At 42.2% G+C, this 24374-nt stretch overlaps 1 protein-coding gene across 1 annotated transcript in view; it reads right to left on the bottom strand.

Annotated features, from left to right (window-relative positions):
* Positions 1 to 24374, bottom strand: part of LOC149275031 (serine protease hepsin-like) — a 36972-nt gene that overhangs the window by 1758 nt on the left and 10840 nt on the right. Inside the window, exons 4-18 of the mRNA XM_089504980.1 lie at positions 22577 to 22701; positions 21890 to 22012; positions 21691 to 21731; positions 21259 to 21424; positions 20907 to 21097; positions 19947 to 20042; positions 19377 to 19519; positions 19023 to 19187; positions 5336 to 5356; positions 4946 to 5015; positions 4768 to 4842; positions 4389 to 4425; positions 4221 to 4261; positions 1175 to 1217; positions 97 to 171 (exon numbers count right to left, since the gene is read on the bottom strand). Coding sequence (XP_089361106.1) covers positions 97 to 171; positions 1175 to 1217; positions 4221 to 4261; positions 4389 to 4425; positions 4768 to 4842; positions 4946 to 5015; positions 5336 to 5356; positions 19023 to 19187; positions 19377 to 19519; positions 19947 to 20042; positions 20907 to 21097; positions 21259 to 21424; positions 21691 to 21731; positions 21890 to 22012; positions 22577 to 22701 — 1412 coding nt within the window. The remainder of the gene's footprint in view (positions 1 to 96; positions 172 to 1174; positions 1218 to 4220; positions 4262 to 4388; positions 4426 to 4767; positions 4843 to 4945; positions 5016 to 5335; positions 5357 to 19022; positions 19188 to 19376; positions 19520 to 19946; positions 20043 to 20906; positions 21098 to 21258; positions 21425 to 21690; positions 21732 to 21889; positions 22013 to 22576; positions 22702 to 24374) is intronic.

Below are 24374 nucleotides of genomic sequence, written 5' to 3'. Positions count from 1 at the left end.
TCCCCTTGGTTTTGCCACCCTAGGCCAGGACACGTCACTGCTGTAGACAACGGGTTCTGGATTTATAAAGCGTAACAATGCATTAAGATCACATACGGAGAAGCACAAACAGTCCTATCCCCAGCATGACTCCAGCGAAGATCAGACCTCCGACTCGAAGAGACCAGTAATCTGAAAAGAGACAAATAACCCCATCAAGAGAAAATTCAACTTTTCAAAACGGCCAAAGTGAAGACTAAATGCACAACGATCCTCAACGTTCCACTTTTCCCCCTATTGTTACCTTAAGTCAAAACCATTATGTCTCAATAAAATTACGTCAATGGCGTTTAATGGGGAGAATATGCCGTTCTTTCAAAACCAAAAGGAGATTTCTAAGTGACCCCAAACTTTTGAACGGCAGCGCGTGTATTTTGGATTGAGATTTAATAGACAAAAAGACTTATTTCACCCACCGTAAGTAAAGCGATCGCCTCCAGATGCGGGTCCTGCAAAAGGTAAAATTATGGTAAGAGAAACTTGTAGAGGAACAGGACTACCGAGCAACGGTCAAATACCTTGAAAGCAGATATAAAGTGGGACTGTATTAAAAAAAAAAAAAACATGATTAAAGTTTTACTTTGAGTGGGTGGTGGATGAGTAGAATGGCCTTATGAAGGTCTTACTCCAGTATGAATTAAGTAGAGGCAAAAGTGAGCTCAGCCCTCCATAATTCTCACATCTGTGCGTTCTGCAAATCCAATGTTCTAGTAATTTTACAACCTCACTGATGCCAACAGTTAAAAACCTGCCAACTAGAACATTTTGGCTTTAGGGCTGAAGTCATAACTCGGCTCGGAGCAGAACTTCAGAGGGATGGATGTGATGCATCAGAATAAGCCCCCTCCTGCTGTTTCTATACACATTATCGGGGCTTTTAGGGCTGTAGAACCCTGCGATACCCTCATACCCAGCAAACATTCTGACCTCCTAGAAAAGAGGGGCACTCAGGGGGGAGAGAGTTCACATGGGGGCATTAAAGAAGAGCACCAGGGGAGGAAAGAAGGACTGGCCAAACAAAAAGGGACACTTGATATTGCTGCCCAGACTTTATCCCCCTAGTGTAGGAACCAACAGTCCCGTAGCCATCCCTAAAACCCAAGCGGGGCAATCAGTCTATCGTAGCTGTCCGTACCTGCGCAGATCAGCAGAGCCAGAAGTACAAGACATGGAGAAACCTGAAATGAAACAGAGATTTATGAGGAAGCGCAAGGAACTCCTTCTCCCAAAGGTTTAGATAACATCTCCTTGGAAAAAAACCCTTTTGTATTAGTCATAAAATATTAATGTTCTGGGCTTCCTGCAGAAGCTCGTCCAGATCAGAAGGTGCGTGGCGGGCGCAGTCGTTTCAGATTTCCCCAGCCGTGCGAAAGAACGTATTTATTGTTGACGGAATGAAAGTGTTTTTGTTGCGATAGCGGAGGAACGTTTTTCCATCCAACATTCCTGAAAATCTCCCAGCCGAAGACTCCAAAGGGGAATCGTCCTTGAAACATTTGTGTCTGAAACACGGGTCGCCCGTTCTCTATACCGAATACGTGGCAGAGCATTGCCAGGCTAAAGCGATCGCCTTAGAAGTATAAATTCTAGGATATAGTCGGGCAATGTTCTAAAGCCGACTCATTGGGGGCCAGTGAAGACGGTAGAGATTGTGGAAAGAAACCGAGTACAAACCAAACCAGCGAAAGAACCATGGCTCCTATTGTTTGACTCGCTGCTTCTATGTTACCATTCAGCTTCCTGGAATCTTGAAAATTACATCAGAACCTTACAGTTTAGCTTTAAACAAAACAACGAACCTTTCAAGGGTTTTTTTTGTCATTTTTGAATTTACTTTTCTAAATGGAATATTGTATTTTTTTTTTTTATAGCTTCAATGATTTTGGAAATTTTGTTCAAATAAACTATAAAAAACAAAACTGTCCCACTCGATCGTTTAATTGGCAAGTGGGATTATTTTAGATAAAACAGATTGCATTAAAAAAGGTGGTTCGATAAAATAAATACCTTTAAATTAATAAAATAAGTTCCTCTTTGATAGCCTATTAAAAAGTACAAAAAAAATAAAAGAAAAACCCTAATTTTTTATTTGGAATCAGACGTTTCACTTTATTTTGGAAGGCCTCACATGTAACTGACTAGACAGTGTTTAAAATAGAATTAGTTATCGAAACTATGAAAAGATAATTTGACACACAGCTTCTGTTACTGAAAAGCATGAACAAATAGAAATAAAGGGGAAGTTTTAAAAATGTTCTAGAATGATTAAATTAAAAACCACCAAGAATAGGATTTGACTCAGAGCTTCTGTTATTGAAAAATAATAACACAAGATGAATGAAAGTGAGAAAGGAGAAAAAAGTCATAGAAAGTCTTTTCCTCCCAAGAGATCAGTTGAGGTTTTGAAACCTCAAAAAAATATATTCTATAGCAAGATATGTAAAGGTTAGCCGAGAATTCTTACCGAATAAACCATGACGGGTTCTCCGAGAAGTCTCTCCTGTCTGTGAGACAGGCGGCACTTTACACATCTATATATCCCCGTGGTTCTAGCAACCAAAAACAAGAAATCCTGTATACTGAAAACAAACTCGAGATTTAACCAGCCTGAGGCAGAAGTCTTCGCTGACCAAAGCAGACAAGAGACGGACAGGAAAAGTACATGAATTAGTTTATTAAAGAAAAAATAAATAAATAAATAAATAAATGGCCAGAGAAGTAGACAAACTTTGAGAAGTTAATGTTCTACCCCAAATAACACCCCTCACCATTTTACAGATCGTGCAGACAGACCAGCATTTGTGTCCAGGATGTAACATTCGGTCAATCCATAAAACCAAGAATGGTCATCAAATGTCAAGAGGTCGACCCGACAGGAAACAATGGCGTTGATGAACGGGTCTCGCATTAGGGAAACCAATACGCGATGACCCGTCTAATCTATTGAATACATAGCAGCCTAGAATCTGATGACAGATTGGCCTCAGTCGACCACCGTCTAGTCGCCCGTTCCTCCTGCCGTAAAGACTCAAACCTCAATCCGTCCTTGGTCGCGTCTTAGATTGAGGCGCCATTTGCCTACCCTGCGCATGTACTAGATGTCTGTATTATGGATGAATGTAAACTGGTTTGATGTAAAAAAAAAAAAAAAAAAAAAAAAAAAAAAAAAAAAAAAAAAAAAAAACCTCCACCATTTGGTGAAGGATAGTATTTCTATAAAAAAAAAAAATTCTCAAAATTTATACCAGTAACTGGCTTTCCTGGACAGTTTACTTACTGGTATCCCTGGGGACACTCTAGGTTTTGCCCAGAGGCTCCGGGTGAAGCTTCTCCGACTCAAAGCCTGAGATCGCCAAGTCACGGGAGACGATTCCCACCCCACTCCAAATGCAACGCTACCTCCGGATAGCCGGAGCGTGGAACGTCACGGGTCTGCTTACAGGCCCTGGAAGAGGCCGTTCATGCCAAATGCGGCCATCTTTGGTTGGAAGACTCCCAGTCATCTATAGAGATGTGTATTTTGGACGTCTCCAAGTTTTATCCAAGATCCGCACTACTGGAGAAGTCGCCCCCCCCCCCTTCCCCCACAAAGACATCTTATTATTCTGCCAAAAAACACATTTAGGAACAGGATACCCGGAGGAAGTTGACTTAAACACCTGCCGTTCGCATTCAAACAGACCACGCTGTGACAAAACAAAACAATAAAGTTTTATTGAAATACTATCCAAAAACACAATAACGAAAATAGTTTATATGAACGGGGAGGGGAAGGGGTGGAGTAGTCAGACATCATGGAGAGGAGAGCACGATGTTCCTGCATACACAGAAGCGTCTTCAGCAACTGGCGCTCCCTGAAACGACAGATCGGAAGGGGTGAGCCTCATTCCAAAAGCAGGACAAGGGAAACATCGTAACAAAACTACAAAGTGCAAGTCCGTAGGACCAGCAAAAGAGTCCCATGACATATGAATAAATCAACCAATCACGAGGCGTAAGCAATAGGGAATAGCGATGTCATCAGTGAGGGGAGACCCCCCCCCCCATAAACAAACACACGCTTCTCCCACCCTTCCTTTTCAGTACATACCCCTTTGGGCTTGGCACCAATGTGCCGTAGAGGCTTTTACTATGTAGGATATATTTTTTCGCCGCACTATTTATTCTGCACCCCATCTTACCCGGTGTTATGAGCTGCTGTTCATGTGCTCTGTTCCTGCGCCTAATAAACAAAACCAAAAACAGCGGTTAAAGACTATAGAGGCTGAATTGTAACAAAAAAAAAAAAAAAAAAAAAAAAAAAAAAAAAAAAAAAAAGATCTTTGTGATGTCATCACACGGTAACTTACTCATTCTTCTGGTTGAATTTGCATTTGCATTTTCCACCTAGAATTTATAAGAAATTGCAGGATTTATTAAAAAAAAACAAAAAAAAAAAAACCAAACACTTGATAATTGAAGTTATTTTTAAAGGAAGATTCTTTAGTAGGAGGGTGGAAGATAAGTGAAACAGACTCCCAGCTGAAGTGGTAGAGGCCAATGTAAACACGATTGGGATAGGCTTATGGGTTCCTGAATCCAAGACGAGACCAACGACCGATTAAGGTTTGAATCTTTATAGCAGGAGAAACGGCCGACTAGACGGGGGGGCGTTTGAAAAAGGGGTAGTCTTGGAACACGAGCACCAAAGTCAGTAAATGTGTTGCTATATGGGAAATAGAAACGTACTCATCAGGATGATGATGCCCATCGCACAGAGCACGGCAGCGACTATCAGCCCCGCGATCTTCAGAGACTCGTAATCTAAGAGGGGAGGAAAAAAAAAAAAAGAGACAAAACGAGACTTAGGACATGGGGCACGACTGCAATTTAATCAAGTTCTAGCCATTCATGGACCGCCATGTACAGGGGCATGTCAGCGTCTGTATGTCGAGCACAAGCATGTAGGCTTCTCGCGATGACGTCTGGCCGCATATCTGAGAAAATACGCAACTGCTAATATGTTGCAATTTTTTTGATAAAACAAACAAACAAACAAAAAACACACATTCTAGGTATGTAAGGGGACCTGAAGAGTGATGAGCATCTTTTACACAACACCAGTTTAATGGACTATTTGTACCCCTAACAGATATAATAGACACAACTGTACTAAAACCTCCACAACTAATAAGTAAGGAATTACTGTTTGTTATGGGATAATTTATTTATTTGAAACTATAATACATATCGTCCCAAACTAGAATTAAATTATGAATTTCATGCTCCACGGGTTTTACAGTTAAATGGGTCTTACCGTAATAGAACTGCTGATCATCTATAAAAAAAAAAAAAAAGATTAATAAATAAAACTTTTACAAAGTATGTTCTTAATTGTGAATATGTTATTTACATACGTGAAGGTCCAGTGGCTTGCAGAGATGGCAAATCTGAAACAAAAAAAAATATATCCATTACAACTCGATATATTAGCGGCCATGATATACATTATTTATACAACAAGGGGAAGAAAGCAATCGTCCGACTTACTATTGTTTTCCCATACCCTTCACAAGATATTTTGGGGGATCTTGCACCCCTGACTATACACACACACACACACACACACACGAAGGCTAGAACATGGAAGGTGGCAGAACATTGTTGCTCATTCTCAGAAGAATGAAGAAGGTGTGTGTGTGGGGGTATCTAGATTATGTATTCTCTCATTTGCACAAAACAAATCCAGCTCCCCCCCCCCCCCAAAAGTCTCAGCTCCACAAATTTTCTTCCTCCTCCTATCTTAGCAGTTCCCCCGCAGCGGGTTCCGCTAGACGAATCCTCGTTACTTACAGGCCAGCATCAAGAACAGAGCGACGGAGAGGTCTTGCATTTTCAGGTGGAGCAGAAGTCAAGCCTGCCGGGAAACAAAAGAAAGTAAAGTAAACAGGCGTACCGTCATGGGTTGGATATTTGCTCAATAAGGCAGCCTCACGTTGACACCCACTACTTGCGTTTAATTAATTTTTTAACCCTTTAAATGGTTAAGACTTAATCAGCATGATAGTTTAAAGAGGGAAGGTTCAGACGATGAGCGTCTTATGAGAAAAGAGAAGGTTGATAATTCTTGCTCCCCGTCACAAGAAGCGATGATCACGAGGTGGTTAATCCACTTTCTGGCCATGCTTGCCGAACCTCGCCCTTCCCTCACCCCAACATGTGCCACCAGAAACCAGTTCCTCCATACCCTGCAGACATTGTGCGAAGGCCAATCACCGCTGCACATACACAACGCACTATTCTGTTTGCAAGGTATGTATTCAAAATTAAAGTACTTTTCACAATTCAGTCATTCTTCCCGTAAATCTCTCGCAAAGTCAGTAAAAAAAAAAAAACACACCATTAAATAAATAAAAATTCCACTCAAAAAAACAATTTTGGAGAGTATTAGTAATGGGTTTATTGGACTCGCCACATGAAAAAGTCTGATAGGGGTAAAGGACAGAGGTAATAAACCCATTCTCTATGACTAGAGGGGGGGCACAGTCTTCTAGCTCATGGGGACTTTAGTCGACGTTGGCGTTTTTCTTGTGGGCCACAAACCCCCCCCCCCAAAAAAGGAAACAGAAAATCCCCATTCACGATAAAGTGAGGTTAGAGCATAAAATTATGTATTTATTCACAGCAGGAAGGTTATAGCGGGATCTGGAATGGGTTATCGGAGATGAAGCTTCCTTCTACCCTAGACCTTAAACATGGATGGATAACCACCTTACCCCATGAAGCGCAACATTTACAGTTTAACAATGATACAAATGTATCACCGGTCTTCTCACCAGTCTAAGATTGCAAACAGGCTATTAGAACTTTATAGAGGTTTCCATGGGTACCGCTACAATCGGCATTGCATTTTCCCCAGATACGGACAGGACAGAACAGGAGAAAACACAACGGGGGTTTGGTTTAATTGCAGACCGAGCGTTCCACAGACATGCACTAATCTGCTCTATTGTCAGGATTTAGAAACGATGGAGCTTCGCCAGATAAAACATTTCTGGAAATATCTCTGCCCAGAAACTGCCGCGATCAGGATCCCGCCAGCTGAAAACCAGAGATCCCGAGGACGGATCAGGGTTCGTAACCAGACAAATATCAGCTTGTTGGCTTTTAGAAGTCATTACACCACCTGTGCGCAGGCAGGGAACTACTTCAATCCACTAGAAATTTATAACTGGTGTTTGTCTTGGGCAATAATACAATCAATTAAATACATAAAAGGGAGGAAGTATTTCAAAGCAGCAGACGAGAGGCCATAACCCAACACTAGAGGGTCAGAGGCTTAGATGGAATGCAAGGAAGATTTAATTTACTAAGAGGGTGGTGGATAAGGGGAACAGCCTCCCACCAAAAGCTGTGGAGGGTAATACAGTGAGGGGATTTAAACATGCGTGGGATAGACATACGGCTCCTGAATCTAAGACGAGACCAACGACTGATTAAGGTTTGAGTCGTTACTGCAGGAGACTAGACGGGGGGCAAATTCTATGTTTCTTGCTCGATAGATTGTTTGCTCTTCTGAAACCTTCTATGCATCAACATCAAATCCCATAAGCAGACACACAATCAGTGTTTTATTTACTAAACTGATTTCCCACCAAGGCCTTTGGAAGGTTCCAACCTCAGGCAGCTTCACCGTCAAGGATAATCCCACCAGTTACTCTTTGGGTTACGCAGATCCTACCAAGACCTTCTAACCCTCAAAACTACACCAGGATATCCTACAGCAGCATGGAGGGAATATTCCAACGCCTCTACTACTCACGTTTTTATAGAATAAACCCCTAGTTCTGTGATCCTGCAGGACAATTGAAGGATCTAGAATGAGACTTTTACATTCTGTACACATACGTATAGCCTCACATTAAACACAGATCTCTACATCTGGTCAGAATAGCAAGTAAGCGGAAGGAAAGGAAAATAAATAAAGAGGACTTGATCAAAAGAAAGTTTTGGCACACATTGTTGAGTTCCAGAGGGGTGAGCAGTGTCCTCAGCAGGTTAACACTCCACGACGCTGTTGCGCAACAGTAAGAGCTGCAGCTCTTGTGGGGGGGGGGGGGGGGGGATTTCGAGCGGGGTCGTTTCAATAGCAAAAGGACATCGGCCAAAAAGAACAAGGCTGTTCGGTCCGGTTGGCTTGGTGATGGGTTGGAAGTGCCAAAGGAGCTCAAGGAAGAAAGTGAATGAATGAGCATAGAGCTTCAAGTGAGAATTGGACAATCCAGCACCAGACATACGGTTGGCATGCATTAAAGAGAAACAAGAACAATCATCTCTCAGTAATGCCTTTCCCCGGAAGAGTCAGCTCTTCTGTCAGTGTCCCCAAATCACCCACACATACGGCTCTCCTGGCCACCAACTAGAAACACAATGCCAAAAAGGTCTTTTAAGGACCGCGGGGAAGGAATAAAAGTGGACCCATTGTACAGTGCTACGGAATTTGATGGCGCTATATAAAAACAATTAATAATCACAGAGGGATGAAAAGAAACATGATATCTAGAACCACAGACACATGAATGCAAGAAACTGAGGGGTGTTGGATTTTAGGGTAACAGGTTGATGATTATGATGGTTCTCAGTAAGAGACTCCATTGTAGAACATATTCTGCTCAAAAGCAGAAGATTCTTGGTGTTCATAAGGTTTTCCATGAGCCAAAAAGTATCAAACAAAAAAAAAATAAATAAAATCTCCACAGGGGAGGATAAAACGTTCCATCGGTTTTCAGGATGGAGTTTTTACAATGAATGGCTTTTTGTGTTTGTTTAGATTGCGCTAAGCTTATATCACCACTTCACTCTGGAAGACAAAATGAATGCCTCGATCTTAATCACCCTGAGGGACCCTCTAACAAACTGAGGTCTATGGTGGAAGGGACTTCATCAGCATAAGCAGGATTTTCTTAGTATGGCCATAAACAATCCAAACTCAAACACCATGTTGGGTTGAATATCACATGACTTCCTACAACAGCAGCCAACAGGCCTGGAGATCCGACATAAAATTTAAATCCGAACAAGAAATAAAACCCAGTTCTGTTCAGAGTGACACAACTTTACCCAAAGTAGCCTTCTTCCCACGGCATCTACGACCCCGGTGCCTTTCGTACATCGGAGAAGCCCTTTCCCCCGCCATTCAGAAGAATTGTGGATACTCTGGCTTTATTTTTCCTCCCCTCGGGGAATATTACAACAAAAAACAGTGTACTTTTACTGTGTCGTTCAGACTTAATCCCAGCTCAAGACAGACAAGAAAATCCAGTTACAGAAACAAAATCGTACCTCTTACACAAGAACAGATCTGTACATGGATGGGATCGGCTCCTCACTGAGAGGAGAACAATAATCAAAAAAATGAGAGGGTCAGAGGGGATGTAATGAAGTTTTACTTTACTGAGAGGGTAGTAGATAAGTGGAACAGTCTCCCAGTAGAAGTGGTAGAGGGTAATACAGTGAGGGTATTAAACATGCATGGGATAGACATCCGGCTCCTGAATCTAAGACGAGACCAACGACTGATTAAGGTTTGAGTCTTTACAGCAGGAGAAGCAGGGCACTAGGTGGGGACCGGATGGGGCCGATCCGCCGGAAGGTTCCGGGAGTCTAATAAAACATAAGCGCGTCGTGTTACTGGTAGGTTAGTGGCCAAGGCCCAGAACAGCTTTGGGTTTCGTTATGTAGGCCCATATGTAGCGATAGCTCAATCATGGATGTAAAAACCTATATTTTTGGGCTTCAGGACCGGAGCGCAGACGATGAAATCTTCAAATGTTAAAACCTAACCTGTTTTTTGTAGATGACTCCCCACCACCCAAATCAACATGGCCGAAGCAACTGTAAGACAGGACGGCGTTACCGGTTACCAAGACCCGGGAATTATCTGCTAAACCCTCAGTCAGAGAGGACACGATACTCCGTAACTGAATATTCCCAACATCTCCGGCTCACCAACTGCCACCGATGGACACCTGGCGTCTCGATTCAAACACCACGTAAATAATATCACATACCCCCCCCACCCCGGCGCTGACCCCCTACTTGGAAGATGGCCAAGGGGGAACGGCTTGTCAAGCCAAACACAGCCTAGACAACCGCCAGCCACAAACCATCACAGCGCAAGAAGCTCTTATCTGATTGGTGGGTGGTCAGCAAAGCCATGATACCCGCCGAGCATCCTTTAACAAGATCCAACCCCCCCCCCCCCCCGTTTTATTATAATAAAATCTTATAGAATGCTCACTGTCCAGCAATATGCATAGAAGCTTTACACCTATATAACAAAACAAATATTTATATCAAAAAGTTATTCAACTGGAAAAAGTAGCAAATACATTTGAAGCTTTGTTTCTGCCTTTAAGCCGATACATTGTGTCCTTGGATGAGAACAAACATCCGGTTTCTTAAGACGTCCCGTTTATTGTTCTCGATCTATTTAAATCGGGAAATCTGCAAAAAAAAAAAAAAAAAGGGAGGAGTGGAAGCGCCCGGACTGCAAAATATCCAACTCCTCAATGAAGAAGAAGAAAAAAGAGGGGTGATAAGCATCACTTTACTGTGGGAACATTTTATTCAGTATCTTGCAGATCCCCGTGGGAAAAAGATGCTGTGAAACCAGTTTTGCCCCAGTAAGGGGGGGGGGGGGGGCAGCCGTCCAGTAGAACAATAGAGATTGTGGAGAGGAATGATCTAAAGATCGGGGCGGCCCGTCTGACAACCCCAGAATAGCTGGGTCAGGACAAGCAATGGGTTCTTGGAGAGAACAAGCCTTTAGAGAAGATATATGAGTGAGTTGTCTATGTACAACGGATCCAGCTATGGGGGATCTGCCTGCTGGAACGGGACATTAGGGTGACCTGAGAGCCCCTGAAACCCAAGACGAATAATCCCCTTAAACACAGTAGTGGACATGTTAGGACAAGAGGCCAGGATCTAGAGCTAGCGGGTCAGAGGTTTAAATGGAATGTCAGGAAATGTGACATTACGGAGAAGGTGGTAGATAAGTGGAACAGCCTCCCAGCAGAGGTGGTAGAGACTAATACAGCGAGGGAATTTAAACATGCATGGGGTAGACATACCCAAGACGAGTTCTGTTTGTGCCGATGATATGAAGCCAACAGATAAAGACACAGAGGAGCCAAATAAACACAGAGGTTCAAAGCCGATCTCCAACCAGTTTTGGGGGGTATTGGTCACATAGTCAGAAATCATAGTTTTGTGATTCCATTGATTTGGAGTTAATTTTTTTTTTTTTTAAATAAATTAGACAATTTACTGGTGAGGCTCTGAGTGTCTTTACAATAAACAATAAAAAAGTGGAAAGGAATGAGAAAAAAAAAAAACAAAAAAAAAAAAAAAGTTTTCTATTTTTAACATTTCAGGAACTAGTTTAAAAACTGGAAAAAGTAAAAAAAAAAAAAAAAAAAAAAAAAAAAAAATGGAAGTAACTGAAAATGGCAATTAACAAAACCATGCAATTTAAAATAGGTTTTAAAAAGAGGGATTCTGGGTATTTTTACCTGCAGAAAAATGAAAGACCAACAGCTGTAAGCAATCAGCCCTTTAGACATTTAACCATTTCTAACAATTTCTGTAAAATTCATGGGGAAAAAAACCAACCCCCCCCCCCCCAAAAAAGAAGAAATCTGGGTGAAAAAAAGTTTTGCTCAGAACACATTTTTAGTGCAGAAAGATACAAAACCACCCGCATTGCAAGCAAAAGCCCCAAATGCAAGGTTTCTCCTCTCTGCCTGGCACACAATGGGTTAATAAAACATACCTATTGATTAAAGATGGGGGGGGGACCACACACTAAAGCAGAGCGCACCCCAAGAGCTTACAGTCTAAAGTATACATTGTATGAAGGTTAAAACACATAACACAGGATAACCAGGAATGAAAGCTAAACCATTTAAATTGGGATTTGTATCAGTAGTTTAAACAGGGGCAGACTAACCAGAGGCAGAGGCACTTACCCTCCTGAAGAAGAGTTTGCAGAGTGTGGAGCGAGGCAGCTCAGAGCAGACAGAACCAGAAGCTGAATGATTCTGCCCCACACTCCTAATTCTACCCCTAGCCTACCACCCTCCCTCCTCCGATCCGCCCCATTCTATACAGGTGAGGACAAGCCCTACTGGCTGCCTCTGCCAGGGGTCTCCACCCAAAGGGGATGGGTCCAGCCCCATCCAGACAAATCGCTCGGCATTAACCCTTCGCGCGCCACACAGCATATTCTGGAAAACTAAGGGTCAGATTGCGTTTCCAGGATTTAAATACCCAACCGGCCGCGGTTATAGATTGACCGCAATCAGAGCACCCGACAGTCCCTTTATGCCAGGATTTATGCCAAAATTGTGCAAGGCTGCAGTGATTGTAGGTTGACAGGGATAAGAAAGGCGGAATCTATCAAGGGGTTCTGATACCATTCATGGGTCACGGGACGACCAGATCCCTCCGTTCACCACGGGCACTAGTGTATTATGTATTTATCACCCTTAAAATTACTGCAGCCTTGCACGTTTTTCACAAGTCCCTCCGTAATGGGACAGCTGGGTGCTCTGATTGTCTTCTGTGTCCAATGTCCTCCTGCACTTCTAGTCCAGGTTCTTCCACCCAGTGACCGGCATCTCGCGTTTGCCCGGCACAAGCCGCGCCAATACATTTTGCAACCAACGCGCACCCTTCATGCCCCACATCGAACTCAATCCTCCATGAGGGGTGATTCTTTCTGATGACTGCATAGCTAAGCAGATGACATCATATTCAATGACAGCCAACAGTAGCTGAAGTCTAAAATAAACGAAACTGTCCTAAAGTAACAATTGGTAAAAGTAGGAACTGATCATTGGAATCTTTGCGTTCATTTTGTTTATGTTTAAAGACCAATTCTTTGGCCAATCACGACGGCCGTTTGCAACTTGTCACATGAAGGGTTAACATATTTGTTTTTTCTGGCTGCCTCTCTGTTGGACGGGGTCCATGCTGGAAATTTGCCTTTGATGATCTCGGTTTGATTCTTCCTTGTTTGAAGAACTCACCATCCTCGCCTTTCCATAAACAGCCCATGAGAGACGACCTCACCCCCCCCACGGACATCTTTATTGTTGGTCCTCCTGGGCTATTGTTTCAGATGACAAAGAGATAACAAAAGAAAACACGGAATGTGTGTTTGCCGGGACCACCTCCGCATTGTTCAGCACTTAACACTCTCGTTATCATTAACTCCACTCACTTAGCACACAAAGGTAGCAGCCCCGTTGGGGTTCTCTTTCACCTTCATTACCTTTAATCGCATTGTTTAATGAATTTGGGCAATCGAGGGCAAGCATTGTTACAGATGCCCAGTTGGGTCTTTCGTTGGCACAGGTTGGTCTGGACTTCCTTCGTTGGAGTTGTAGACATTGGCTTCGTTTGGCCCCAACTTCCCAGGGTTATCGTTAGGAGATCGTCATAACGTGTTTACGGGTTCCTACCACGTTCTGGATGTCAGACCCAACATGCAAGTGAACTTAACTGGGTCGTGGAGGCCAAGGAACCCAACCCAAAGTCCAGATGATGTCTACTATGGCCAATTCTTATAGAACCTGCTGTAAAGACTCAAACCTTAATCAGTCGTTGGTCTCGACAGGAGCCATATGTCTATCCAATGCATGTTTAATACCCTTGCTGTATTACCCTCAACCAGCTCTGCTGGAAGGCTGTTCCACTTATCTAGCACCCTCTCCGTAAAACGCTCAGATGCTCACATTGCTTCACTATGAGTCCTCATTCTGCAGGCCCCATCACCCTCCTTTATTCCACCTATTTTGTAATGATGGTTATTGTGACACTGTCTGTTTGGATCTGCTCCTATCCGGTTCACTCCTGTTTCTTGACCTTTGGGTCCTATGTGGTTTAACCAGAAGATTTACCTCTGAGCATCAGAGTAACACGGAGCGTCCGGACCTCACAGGTGTCACCCGGAAATTCACCTCAAGCGCTGTATACAATAATATACCCCAGCACTAATATACGGTATATAATATACAGCAATAACCCCAGCGCTGTATACAGTAATAACGTAACAGCAGCAAAGTCTCTGCTCGTTGGCCATGGACTCTCATCGTTGTGAATTAAATAGCGAATGTTTGAAGTGAGAATATAACAGGAATCCTGACACAATTTACACCAAAGATTCCCATCCAATCCGGCCATTAGTTGTATCAGTCCGTCTATTGTTGTAACACAATACGGTAACACTTGCTTTGTGATGGATTGTTGTACGGAGTGTTATGCAAACACTTGTGTAGAATGTTACATTGTGGATACATAAATATCATCTATAATATATAATATAATAATAGTATTAGTTGTGTGTTGTGTGTGTTTTAATCTTGATACAATGTATGCTTTGGAATGTAAGCTCTTGGGGTGCACTCTGCTTTAATCAATATGTATGCATTTGGGGCTTTTGCTTAATTTTGTATCTTATTGCACTAAAAACCCTAGAAGATTCAGTGGTCAAGGAACATAATGATCGCCTAAAGCCGGGGGCTGTGAAAGAAACACGTGCATACATTAAGGGGTTAAACAAAGAACAGGAGAGATGTGTACGTCCGAGGATAAGAGGCCATAGTCTAACTCTAGAGGGTCGGAGGCTTAGATGTCACGTGACAACATATTTGGTCACTGAGATGGTGATGGATACGTGGACCAGCAGCTAGAGGGTAATACAGTGAGAAAAATTAACCCCGCACGGGGCAGTTATAGGGCCATCATGAAGATCAACGGCTGATTGACCGATACGATCAGTTGAATGGTGTTGTTAATATTGGAGAAGCCTCTTAATGCTCCTTCTCCATAATAAAAGGGGTACAGGGCCACCACGGTCTACGTCGATGGTGCTGTTTTCCCCATGCGCGGCCTTTGTGTACCCAGAGTATGAGTACACGGTGAAGGATCTCCGTGAAGCTTCGCTCCACCCTGTAACAGCCCTGCAGGCAAGGATGCTCCTCTCTTCACCAATTTATGTGAGGTTGGAACATGTTTATTGCAGACAGAACAGGCAGGCTGTGGAAGCACCGTCTGCTCACCATTCCTGTAAACCCGCTTCGATTAATAACCCCAGACGGGACTGTCTCCCACGCCGATAACATGTTTGTTGACTGCGTTAACATATTTGACTTTTGTGCTGGAAATGGTCTTTTTGGGCTGCATCCCAAATGACATCATTGACAAATACTATTGGTAGTTTAGGTTCCCGATGACCTGCCTCAGACAGGACACCATGTGGCTGAAGGCATCTGAGGTGTCCACGACAAGGCCTTTTCATGGTCATCGGCTCCACGATCAGGATTGACCACTTTGACCTGTTTGTCCAACAATCCATTTCAATTCAAAGAAAGTGTTTTCTGGTTAAACTTGATTTTTCTATAGGAGGAGACACAGAGGAGCCCGTGCAGGAGAGAAAGACACATCTGGACTTGGCATCTTCCTTCGATCTTTATAGACCCTCCGTGTCTGATTTCTCTGCTTTTCTCTTTTTTGCCCCCGTACATGGCGTTAATTAAAACCAATTTGAGAGATTTAAAATTATGAGACTGACCGACCCCTCGACCCCTTTAGTGGATAAAACATAATAGCAAGGAGACAAATGGCGACCCGGTGGGATCCGCAATTAATGTTCATTAGAAATAAACTTTGGATCAAAAACGATTTCTATGTCTTTTGGACCCTGGAGAGTAAAAATCACAGTTCCAGGGCCTATGGGATTGTATAAAATGTAAAAATGGTCAGCCATGACAGTTCAAAGAAGGAGGAGGGGGGGTAAGCATGGAGGTAATAATCTAGAGCCACCCATTTTTGGAGTATTTCATTTGTCTTTAGAACATTACTGAAAAGAAGTGTTTTTGTAGCAGGAGAGTTCCGTCCGGCTGGTGAGAACTCGTCTAACCACTCGAGTCATTTAGCGACACAGAGAACGCTTTCGTTCTTCATGTTATTGTGTAAAAAGTGAAACCTGCCATTTTTCGGTTAATTTAGTTATTTTGGGGACATCTGGTTTAAAAATAAAACTAAGACAATTTGTTTCGTGTCCGGAGAAAGATAGAATTTATTTTTTAAAAAGAAATAGTTAATGGGAAGAGGTTTTCTGAAGACAGGAAGTCTGCACCCTGTAAACAGGAAGTTAAGATGGCTGCTTCGATAGTATGCACATAAAATGGATACATACGTCAGATTGGATTAACATTGGAGCAATCGCTCCAGGGCCCATGCGTTGTAACATATAAAAGCTGTCACCGTTCCCAAAGCGCACATTTGAAGATCATTATACCAAAAAAACATATTTATAGATTAAAATAAACGGTATATTATAGCTGGGAAATCTGTACATGATTATTCCTCCCCGTTAATTTAAATCTCCCCAGGTGTTCATTGGTTCAGGCAGTCTTTGTCAGGGAGAGATCTTCAGGATAAGAAACGTGATTAAGTAATGCTGGCTGTGCCACAGACTGCCACCGATCTCAGTTTTCAGGAGATTAAATGAGTTTTATTCCATGGTTACGTTAGAATTCCACTCAGCGCATGTATAAAAACATCCGTGTAAGCAAAAGACACATGATTTGAATAAATAATCAGTGCTTTATTTAGTATGAACCCAAACTCGTTGAATATTTCTTAACACGGTCTCCGTCTCTTTTCTATGTTCTATAGCACCCCCTTGTGGCCATGTACCGCTACAACCTGTATGCAATAATATATTTTTTTTAATCGTTTATGTGCATTAAAAGAAAAATAATGTTCCGAAAAAAAACTTGTATATCGAGTAAATAACATGATTTTAAAACCAGTGATAATTTTAATAGAACAGCATTTTGGGTGTAAAGCTGATAAATTCATTTTAGTAACATATTTCAGCTAATTGTTGTTGTTTTGTTTTTTTTAGATTACAACATAAGTTTTTCCCATAAAATAAGAAAATGCTACAATATTTAATTGTAAGAAATAAATCATGAAATTGTCAGTTTAAAGGAAACAGTGGTTCATCCCGGCAAGTTCTTCTGAATTTTTCAGATTTTATTCCGCGGGCAGCCATTTTGTAATGGATTGTAAACCCCCCCGTGCTACGGACTGTACTTTTACAGCAGTAAAAAAAAAAAAACACTGCAATTTTTTTCATTGTTCAAAGTAATAATACTTTATTGACATAAGCGAACATGCCTTGATATTACATGACCATGTGTGCAGAAAACAAAGGAAACCCGCTTGGCATCCAATGTCGTCCATCGATTCCATCCCAGGCAAATATGTTCTCGTGAAATTATTCCTTTTTTACATATTGATGTTACATGTAAATTTTACCATAACTTGAGATTTCATTTTTTTTTTCAAGAACAATTGTTTATGTTTGGAAAAGGCTAGTCTGCAACAAGGTGGTGCATATGGCGCCCATTGGTTTCTATGGTGACTTAGATCTCTAGAATTTTTTTTTCCAATATTGGATTAAGAAATATTCTAAAAAATATTTATTATTCTTTGAGAAATTGGTTAATTGAAATAATACAAAGTCCTAAACATACAAATGGAAGGTTGAGAGAAGGGACACACGGGGAACCAATAAAAGTAGACATGGACCTTCTATGGACGTGGACTTCTGTGATGTGTCTTCTGGACTTAAGAAGGTCTGGAGTCCCAATATTGAAGATGTCAACATTCTTAGCCTTTTCTATTCAGCCAATTAAGGTATCACCTAGACAATATGTGATTAAACTTTTCTGAGGATCCGACAAGAGGGAAGCATCATTCACTCATGGTGATACTTCACTCAAACCTCAACCACTTGTCCTGTCTGGACCATCTTCTTCTCTCCATCGCCTAAAAGTGGACCGTATTGGGGAATCTACTACTTAAATCTGGACCAGAATATTGAACATGATCCTTTAATACAATCAGACAGCACTTGCTTTAGGTTCTTGAGGAGCGCATAACTTAGAACTTAGAACGGCTTTGAGAACTCTGGAGGGGAAATAACAATAGGTTCCATCTTTCAAGTATTCCTTCTATATTATATTATTGGAGTACGGGTGTTAGAAGTTAAACAGAGATACAATTCTATAAATTGTGTTATCGATTCGATTTTATTTATTGTATCGACCTGCTATTAGATGAACTAAGAAAAAAGGAGGACCTTACAACAGAGGGTGGAAATAGCTTTGGCTCCACCATATAGCTGAGATGTACTGGAACTATAGTTGGTGAACATGCTCTTTTTTCTCTTTTTTACATGTATTTTTAAAACATATCCATTAAATCCTGCAAATTGACCTCCACCCTTGACTTTTACATATTGAAATTCCATATATCTCCATAAAGACTGGTTGTGGTCACCCAACGCCCATGCATTTTTGTTTATTGCAAAATTAAGAGATTTTTTAACCCCTTAATGACAAAATGGGTTTTCAATGGGTTTAGGGACCGCCCATTGTCCTTAAGGGGTTAAAGAGATATTTGCATATTTGTGATTCCCAACACCCCCCGTGGATTATAGGTACTAAATTGGTTTATAGAACTTCGGCTCCTGAGATTCATTGTCCTGGCGGTAACATAGTAGCAGCTCATTGCAGTGACATTGTATACTATGTATAACACTAATTACAAGATTTAAATGTACATCACAGTCCCGAATGGTTTTTCGTTCCAGGTGTTCGGATGCTCTGTTAAGCCCCGGCTACGTGATTTAAGTCTGTATCCATATCTTGATGGAAGGCGGTATTTCTTCATATCATCTCTGTGATGCCAGTGAACTCAGATTTTGCCTGGAAAAATAATAATAATATAAATAATGGAAAATTTCAACTAAAAGTCAAAGGGGTCCATCGGAGCTAACGCCATAGAAAGTGATGCCTCAAGCTTGTACAATCCAGAAGTAAGATGGCGTACGCAACGCATTTCGCTTGATCCTCACTCACCTTCATGACCCTGTAAATCCAGTGCTGATATTGATCGACTTTGGCGTATACTCCAGGCTTGTTGGGAAGGGCACATCCTATTCCCCAGCTCACAATGCCACATAGACGCCAGCGTGGAGTGCGCGAAAGGGTGTCCTCACACACAAAGGGACCGCCGCTGTCCCCCTATACAACACACGTGAAAAATATCACATTAGAGAGCCGACACATTCCCTAGCGCTATCACAATGGGGGGGGCAAAGACCGTTAACAATAATGACTGCGTTCATAAAAAAGACATTTTCTTCTTTTTCTTGATTTCCAGCGCTCTGGATCGTAATGGCTTCTTGATTCGCCAATTATTTTTTTAATTACCTGGCAGGCGTCGATCCCGCCCTCTGCGTATCCCGCGCAGAACATTTTCCCAGTAATCTGATTGAGATAATATTCCGGCTGGTTACAGACGGAGCTGCTGATGATTGGCACCGAAGCTTCCTGTAGGACGTCGGACTGATGACCTACGGGGTACAAAGACATTGAATCGACACCAAACCAGAATGGGACTGTAAAGAAAGTCCTGGGAAGGAGAACAAAATGGACCCAACCCCAACTGGCTCCCAACAGCAAAGATAAAATTGCATAGAATAATACAAGGACAGAAAACCTCAGTAGCTAATTGTCCACTTGGTGCCACAACCGGCCACCAATAAAAAAAATGTAGGAACCATTTAACATGAATTTAGCTGCTACTCTGTCTTTTAAAACCTTAACACCTAGTTAGATTAGAACATTCCAGATTAATAATTATTTAGGTTTCGCAGAGATTGGCTGGAGAAATAAGATCTGATAATAATGTTGACATCAAAGGGTTCTACTCAAAGAATCCATTGTTTAAGAAAAGAAAGATTTGGCGCTTTAATGAACGTCTTTGGATGTTTAACTGACCGTAATATTCCGTGTTACCCCATCCAGTTACGGTACAAATCTTCCCGTCCACAATCTGTTGACCCAGAGCCGGTAGACAGACGGGCTGCACGTATTCTACCAGAACAGAGATACATATTGTGTGAGTGAGAAACACAAAAGCAAGCAATAAAAAAAAAATGCTGGCCAATCTAGTACTCAAGTACTAGTACTCAAATATTATCACGAACAGAAAAAAAACTAAACCATGAAAAGCCACATTAAGTCTCTTGGGCGTTATACACCCACACGGCGTAGAGAACGCTAGTCTGAAATGACTAAGCTCTTACACAACTAGGTGGCGGTGGAGAGAACGTTGTTTTATCAAAGTAGCAGCTGTGGTTAAATATCTCAGAAGAAACTGGATTATATGGTTCCGGATTCCTCTGCTAACCAGGCACCCATAGACACACGTGGTCCAACGACCAGAGAACATGGGGAGGGTGGGAAAAGGGAAGAGAAGGTTCATGTGTAGCAATGTTCTTCTACGTCTTATGCACCCCATTCACTCTCTGTCAATCTATCCCTACCATTTCTGACAACCATTTCCATATCTCCTTCTCCGCTTCTCATCTCCTTCTCTGATGCTCTTCCTCTCCGCTGATCCCCCTGCTTTATTCTCCTCTCTTCTGAGTACTTCCGCAACATGATGGAGCCTCCTTGTACACCATAGTTGGAGGAATGGTGGAAAGGTTGTCCCTTGTTGCAGAAGTACTCAGAAAAAAAGGAGATAATAATGCAGACAGATCAGTAGAGAAAGAGAAGAGGAACATCTGAGAAGGAGAAGCGGACCTGCATAGAAGCAGACAAAGAAGTGGAGAAGGAAGGGAGACACTGAGAGAACATGTGGACCACACATGAGTCGGACAAACTCTGCATTTAACAAAGAGAGTCCACTTTATGGAAGATAAAGTAATTGAGCACGGAAAATGATGTTGATACCTGTGAGGGTAAGTGGTGTCTGTAGGTGCACCAGGGCGATATCATTGCTGTTCTCATCACTATCTGGAAACAGGAAGGGGAAATACCCAGCATGGTAAATGATCCCCTTCACAGCCTGCAGGGATCTCCCTGGAGATAGTCGGGATACTGCCCCGGCGAACACTCGCCACTGACTAACTGCCCGATTCCTCCTATAGAAATAAAGGGGAAAGGGTCGCTTTGGGTTAAGAAAGCAGAAGAATTGCATTATTTCCAATTCCAAACCTGGCGGATCTAGTCCATCGGGGTCGATGGACGCGCATCTGATGGACCTTGTATAATAGTTAGCGGTAACGGGGCTCAAGCTACTCACTCGGGGAAGCAGTGCGCCGCCGTCAGGACCCATTCACTGGAGATTAAAGAGCCCCCACAGAGGTGGGCACCTTCGTACTGCAGGCTCACTTGCCACGGCCAGCGGCCCAGGGTAGCGTCCTGTCCTCCAACGATCCTATCCACCGCCAGCTTCCGGCGGCCGCATTCTGAAGGACCATCGAGAAAAACAGTGTACGAATCATGATATCGTATAGGATTTATACATAGCCCTCAACTTCTATCATAGCGATAGAGAATGTATTAATAATTATAATGAGTCGATTTCTCTTAATTATTATTATTATTATCTTTTATTAATCTGGAACATGAGCACATGACATAATAAGATTAAGTACAATTAATTTACATGAATATATATTACATTTGCTTCCGTGTAATAACTTAAAACTCTTAGTGAAGGTATTATGTTTACCTTGACATTGGGTAGAAAGAAACCGTCCTCTTGGACAATCACTGGGAATGAAAGCAGAAGCCAGAATTAAAATGAGAATAAAATATTCGGCATTAAGAATCAATATAAACGTTTGCTGTAAATTCACAAAGAAGAAGGAAGCGTGAAGTAGAGGATGGATCCATCTTGTAGTCGCGGCCTGGTGGACACAGAGACTCACCACACGGAGAGGACGTCCAACAATCTCTTGGCGCTGCTTATCTGAGACTCCTGCACGCAGTAGTACCCCGAGGTGCCGTTGGTTCCAGCCGTCTCCACTCGGAGTTCTGTATGAGACATGGACCTGGGAATGGGGGACACAAAAACATGAAATGTTACCCCAGGAATTATCTAAAATATAGAGAAGCAAAGGATGGTAGATACATAGAACCTTCTTCCAGCAGTGCAGCGTGGGAATGTAACCATGCATGGGATAGGCATACGGCTACTGAATCTAGGACAGCAGAAGAAACGAGCAGACTACACGGGGGCCGAATGGGGCCGATCTGCTGGCGGGTTTTGGGTTTCTAGGTTTCTCTTCCCGACAGGCGTGTTAGCTGGATAATTAAATCTGAGCCCGTAAAACCAAATGGCCGTAGCTTCTAATTCTCTCTAATGTATGTTTAATTAAATCTCTGCTGACAAGCCGTGTGTGTGGAAGCTGATGAAACGCGACTAAAGGTCACAGACCTTGGCCTCCAGCGTGTTGCAGAAGGAGTCATGATTTATGTTCCAAATTAGCTACAGCTGAACCTGGTGACTTTCATTATAATTGGTGAATTATTTACACATCTTAGTATAAAAGGTCAAGAAGGTTATGTAAAAAAGGCTTCCTGCCTCCCGCGGGAAAGACGGGGATCCCCGTTACCTGATGAAGCCCATTTCCTCGCAGCTCAACGTCGCGACTCGGGAGTTGGATGAAGATGAACATATGAGACGCCATACTCTCTCTCCCTCATCGTATACAGAAATGCGTTGATCTGGAGAGTTCACCTGGACTGAGACAACATGAAGACAATTAGAGGTGGAAGGAAGACGCGCATGGTCATCTTCTAATAGATGTTTGTGCCAGAGGAAAGAGTGGATCCACTTGATTTTTGGATGACGTCATGGGGACAGGCAAGGAAAAGAAGCAATGATACTCCTAAACTTTCGGATAGGTGCACTTGTTAAGGAGACCAAAAAGCAGTAAATACAAGAGAGGAAGGAAAGAAGAAAGGAAGAAAATATTGAGAAAAGAAGACAAAACTAACTAAAATCAGCTTTTTTTTTACCCAACGCAATGGCAGAGTAATGTCTCATTTCTTGTTATCCTGATTGGTCGAAATACATAACCAATCAGAAATCAAGAAGCTTGGTAGAACTCAAGTAGGGGGAAAAAATTGCACCAAACAACAAAGTACGCATCGCTCCTCCTATTGTATCATTTGTTCATTAGCTTTTCATGCCCGTTTTATTCACATTCCAACAGCTTCACCCAATGATTTATTACCTATATATAAATTTGAGATTTCATTCTTCCAAATGTACTTCACTGAAAAAAAATAAAAAAAGGTTGTAAGATGTATTATTGTTCCTGGCCAATTAGACGTTTATAAATGTATTCATTAACAGGGTTACTTTGTTACATACAAACAGCTTTCCCATGATCTCATGCTGTGGTAGATCGGACGTTGGCAGTTTTCATGGAAAAGGGGAGCATTTGGAGGACAATATCACAGAATCCAAGGTTTGTCATGGAATGCGGTGGTTTATGGACTCTAATTTCTATACCTAGTATTGTTTTTTGGCTAAATCTTTAACCTGGAGATAAAAATGTTACTGTAGTATTAGCCAAGGTTCTAGAAATGTTTTAGATCACTCTGAATGAGGCTGGAACTAGGCTCACAGGCACTCATTGGTATCCAGTTTCAACTCTTTTGAACGGAACAATAATTCTTAGAAGCCATGAGACGTTACAACCAAAGATTACGTAACGATCGAGTGGAATAAGGAAAGACTGAAGACATTTTCCACCAGCGATGAAGATAATTATGGTCTCCATCTTAATAGACATCTCTCATAAAGAGATAACATGATTAGCGATGTGTTACCTTGCAGGATGTTTGCAAGCCCTTACCTAATACCCAGGTTGTGACCCCGATCCCAGCCAAGGAGACCAAAACACACAAAATCACTCCCAGAATCCTCAGCGGGGTCCATTGGCAGCCTTTACCTACTCCTAAGAATACAAAAACATGATGTTATCCAGGACCGCGTGGCCCAAAAACCTCCTCCAGCTCCTTTCGAGGAACAGAGGTCAGGTTGCCCGATAATTATTACGAGAAGGTGAGGATTAGAAAGAGGAGAAGTTCAAGAGAAGAAACTGAATGTTAGCGCAGATAAAATTACACAAGGGGAAAAAAAGAAAAAGAACACATTATGAGGCAGGACACGGAATGTCATAAGATACTTATATATATCGTTTCAGATTCTCAAAGCAGCTTAACTTACTCAAGATTCATCTAACTTGGCTTGCAGGTGGGGACCCTCGGCCATACAGCTACTAAAGCTTTGATTTGTGGAGCTTTTTCTAGTTTACAAAGGGTTAACGCACCTTATTATATGCCCGAGTGATTAAGTGGTTGCTTTGGCTTCCGAGAAGATATTAAAGAAACAGAAGATAA

The sequence above is a fragment of the Sceloporus occidentalis genome, unplaced genomic scaffold, assembly GCF_023333645.1.
Source record: "Sceloporus occidentalis isolate IW3139 unplaced genomic scaffold, rSceOcc1.0.p SCAF_302, whole genome shotgun sequence".
Classification (NCBI taxonomy): Eukaryota; Metazoa; Chordata; class Lepidosauria; order Squamata; family Phrynosomatidae; genus Sceloporus; species Sceloporus occidentalis.
The sequence above is the reverse complement of the archived record's forward strand: the minus strand, read 5'-3'. Positions and strand labels throughout refer to the sequence as shown.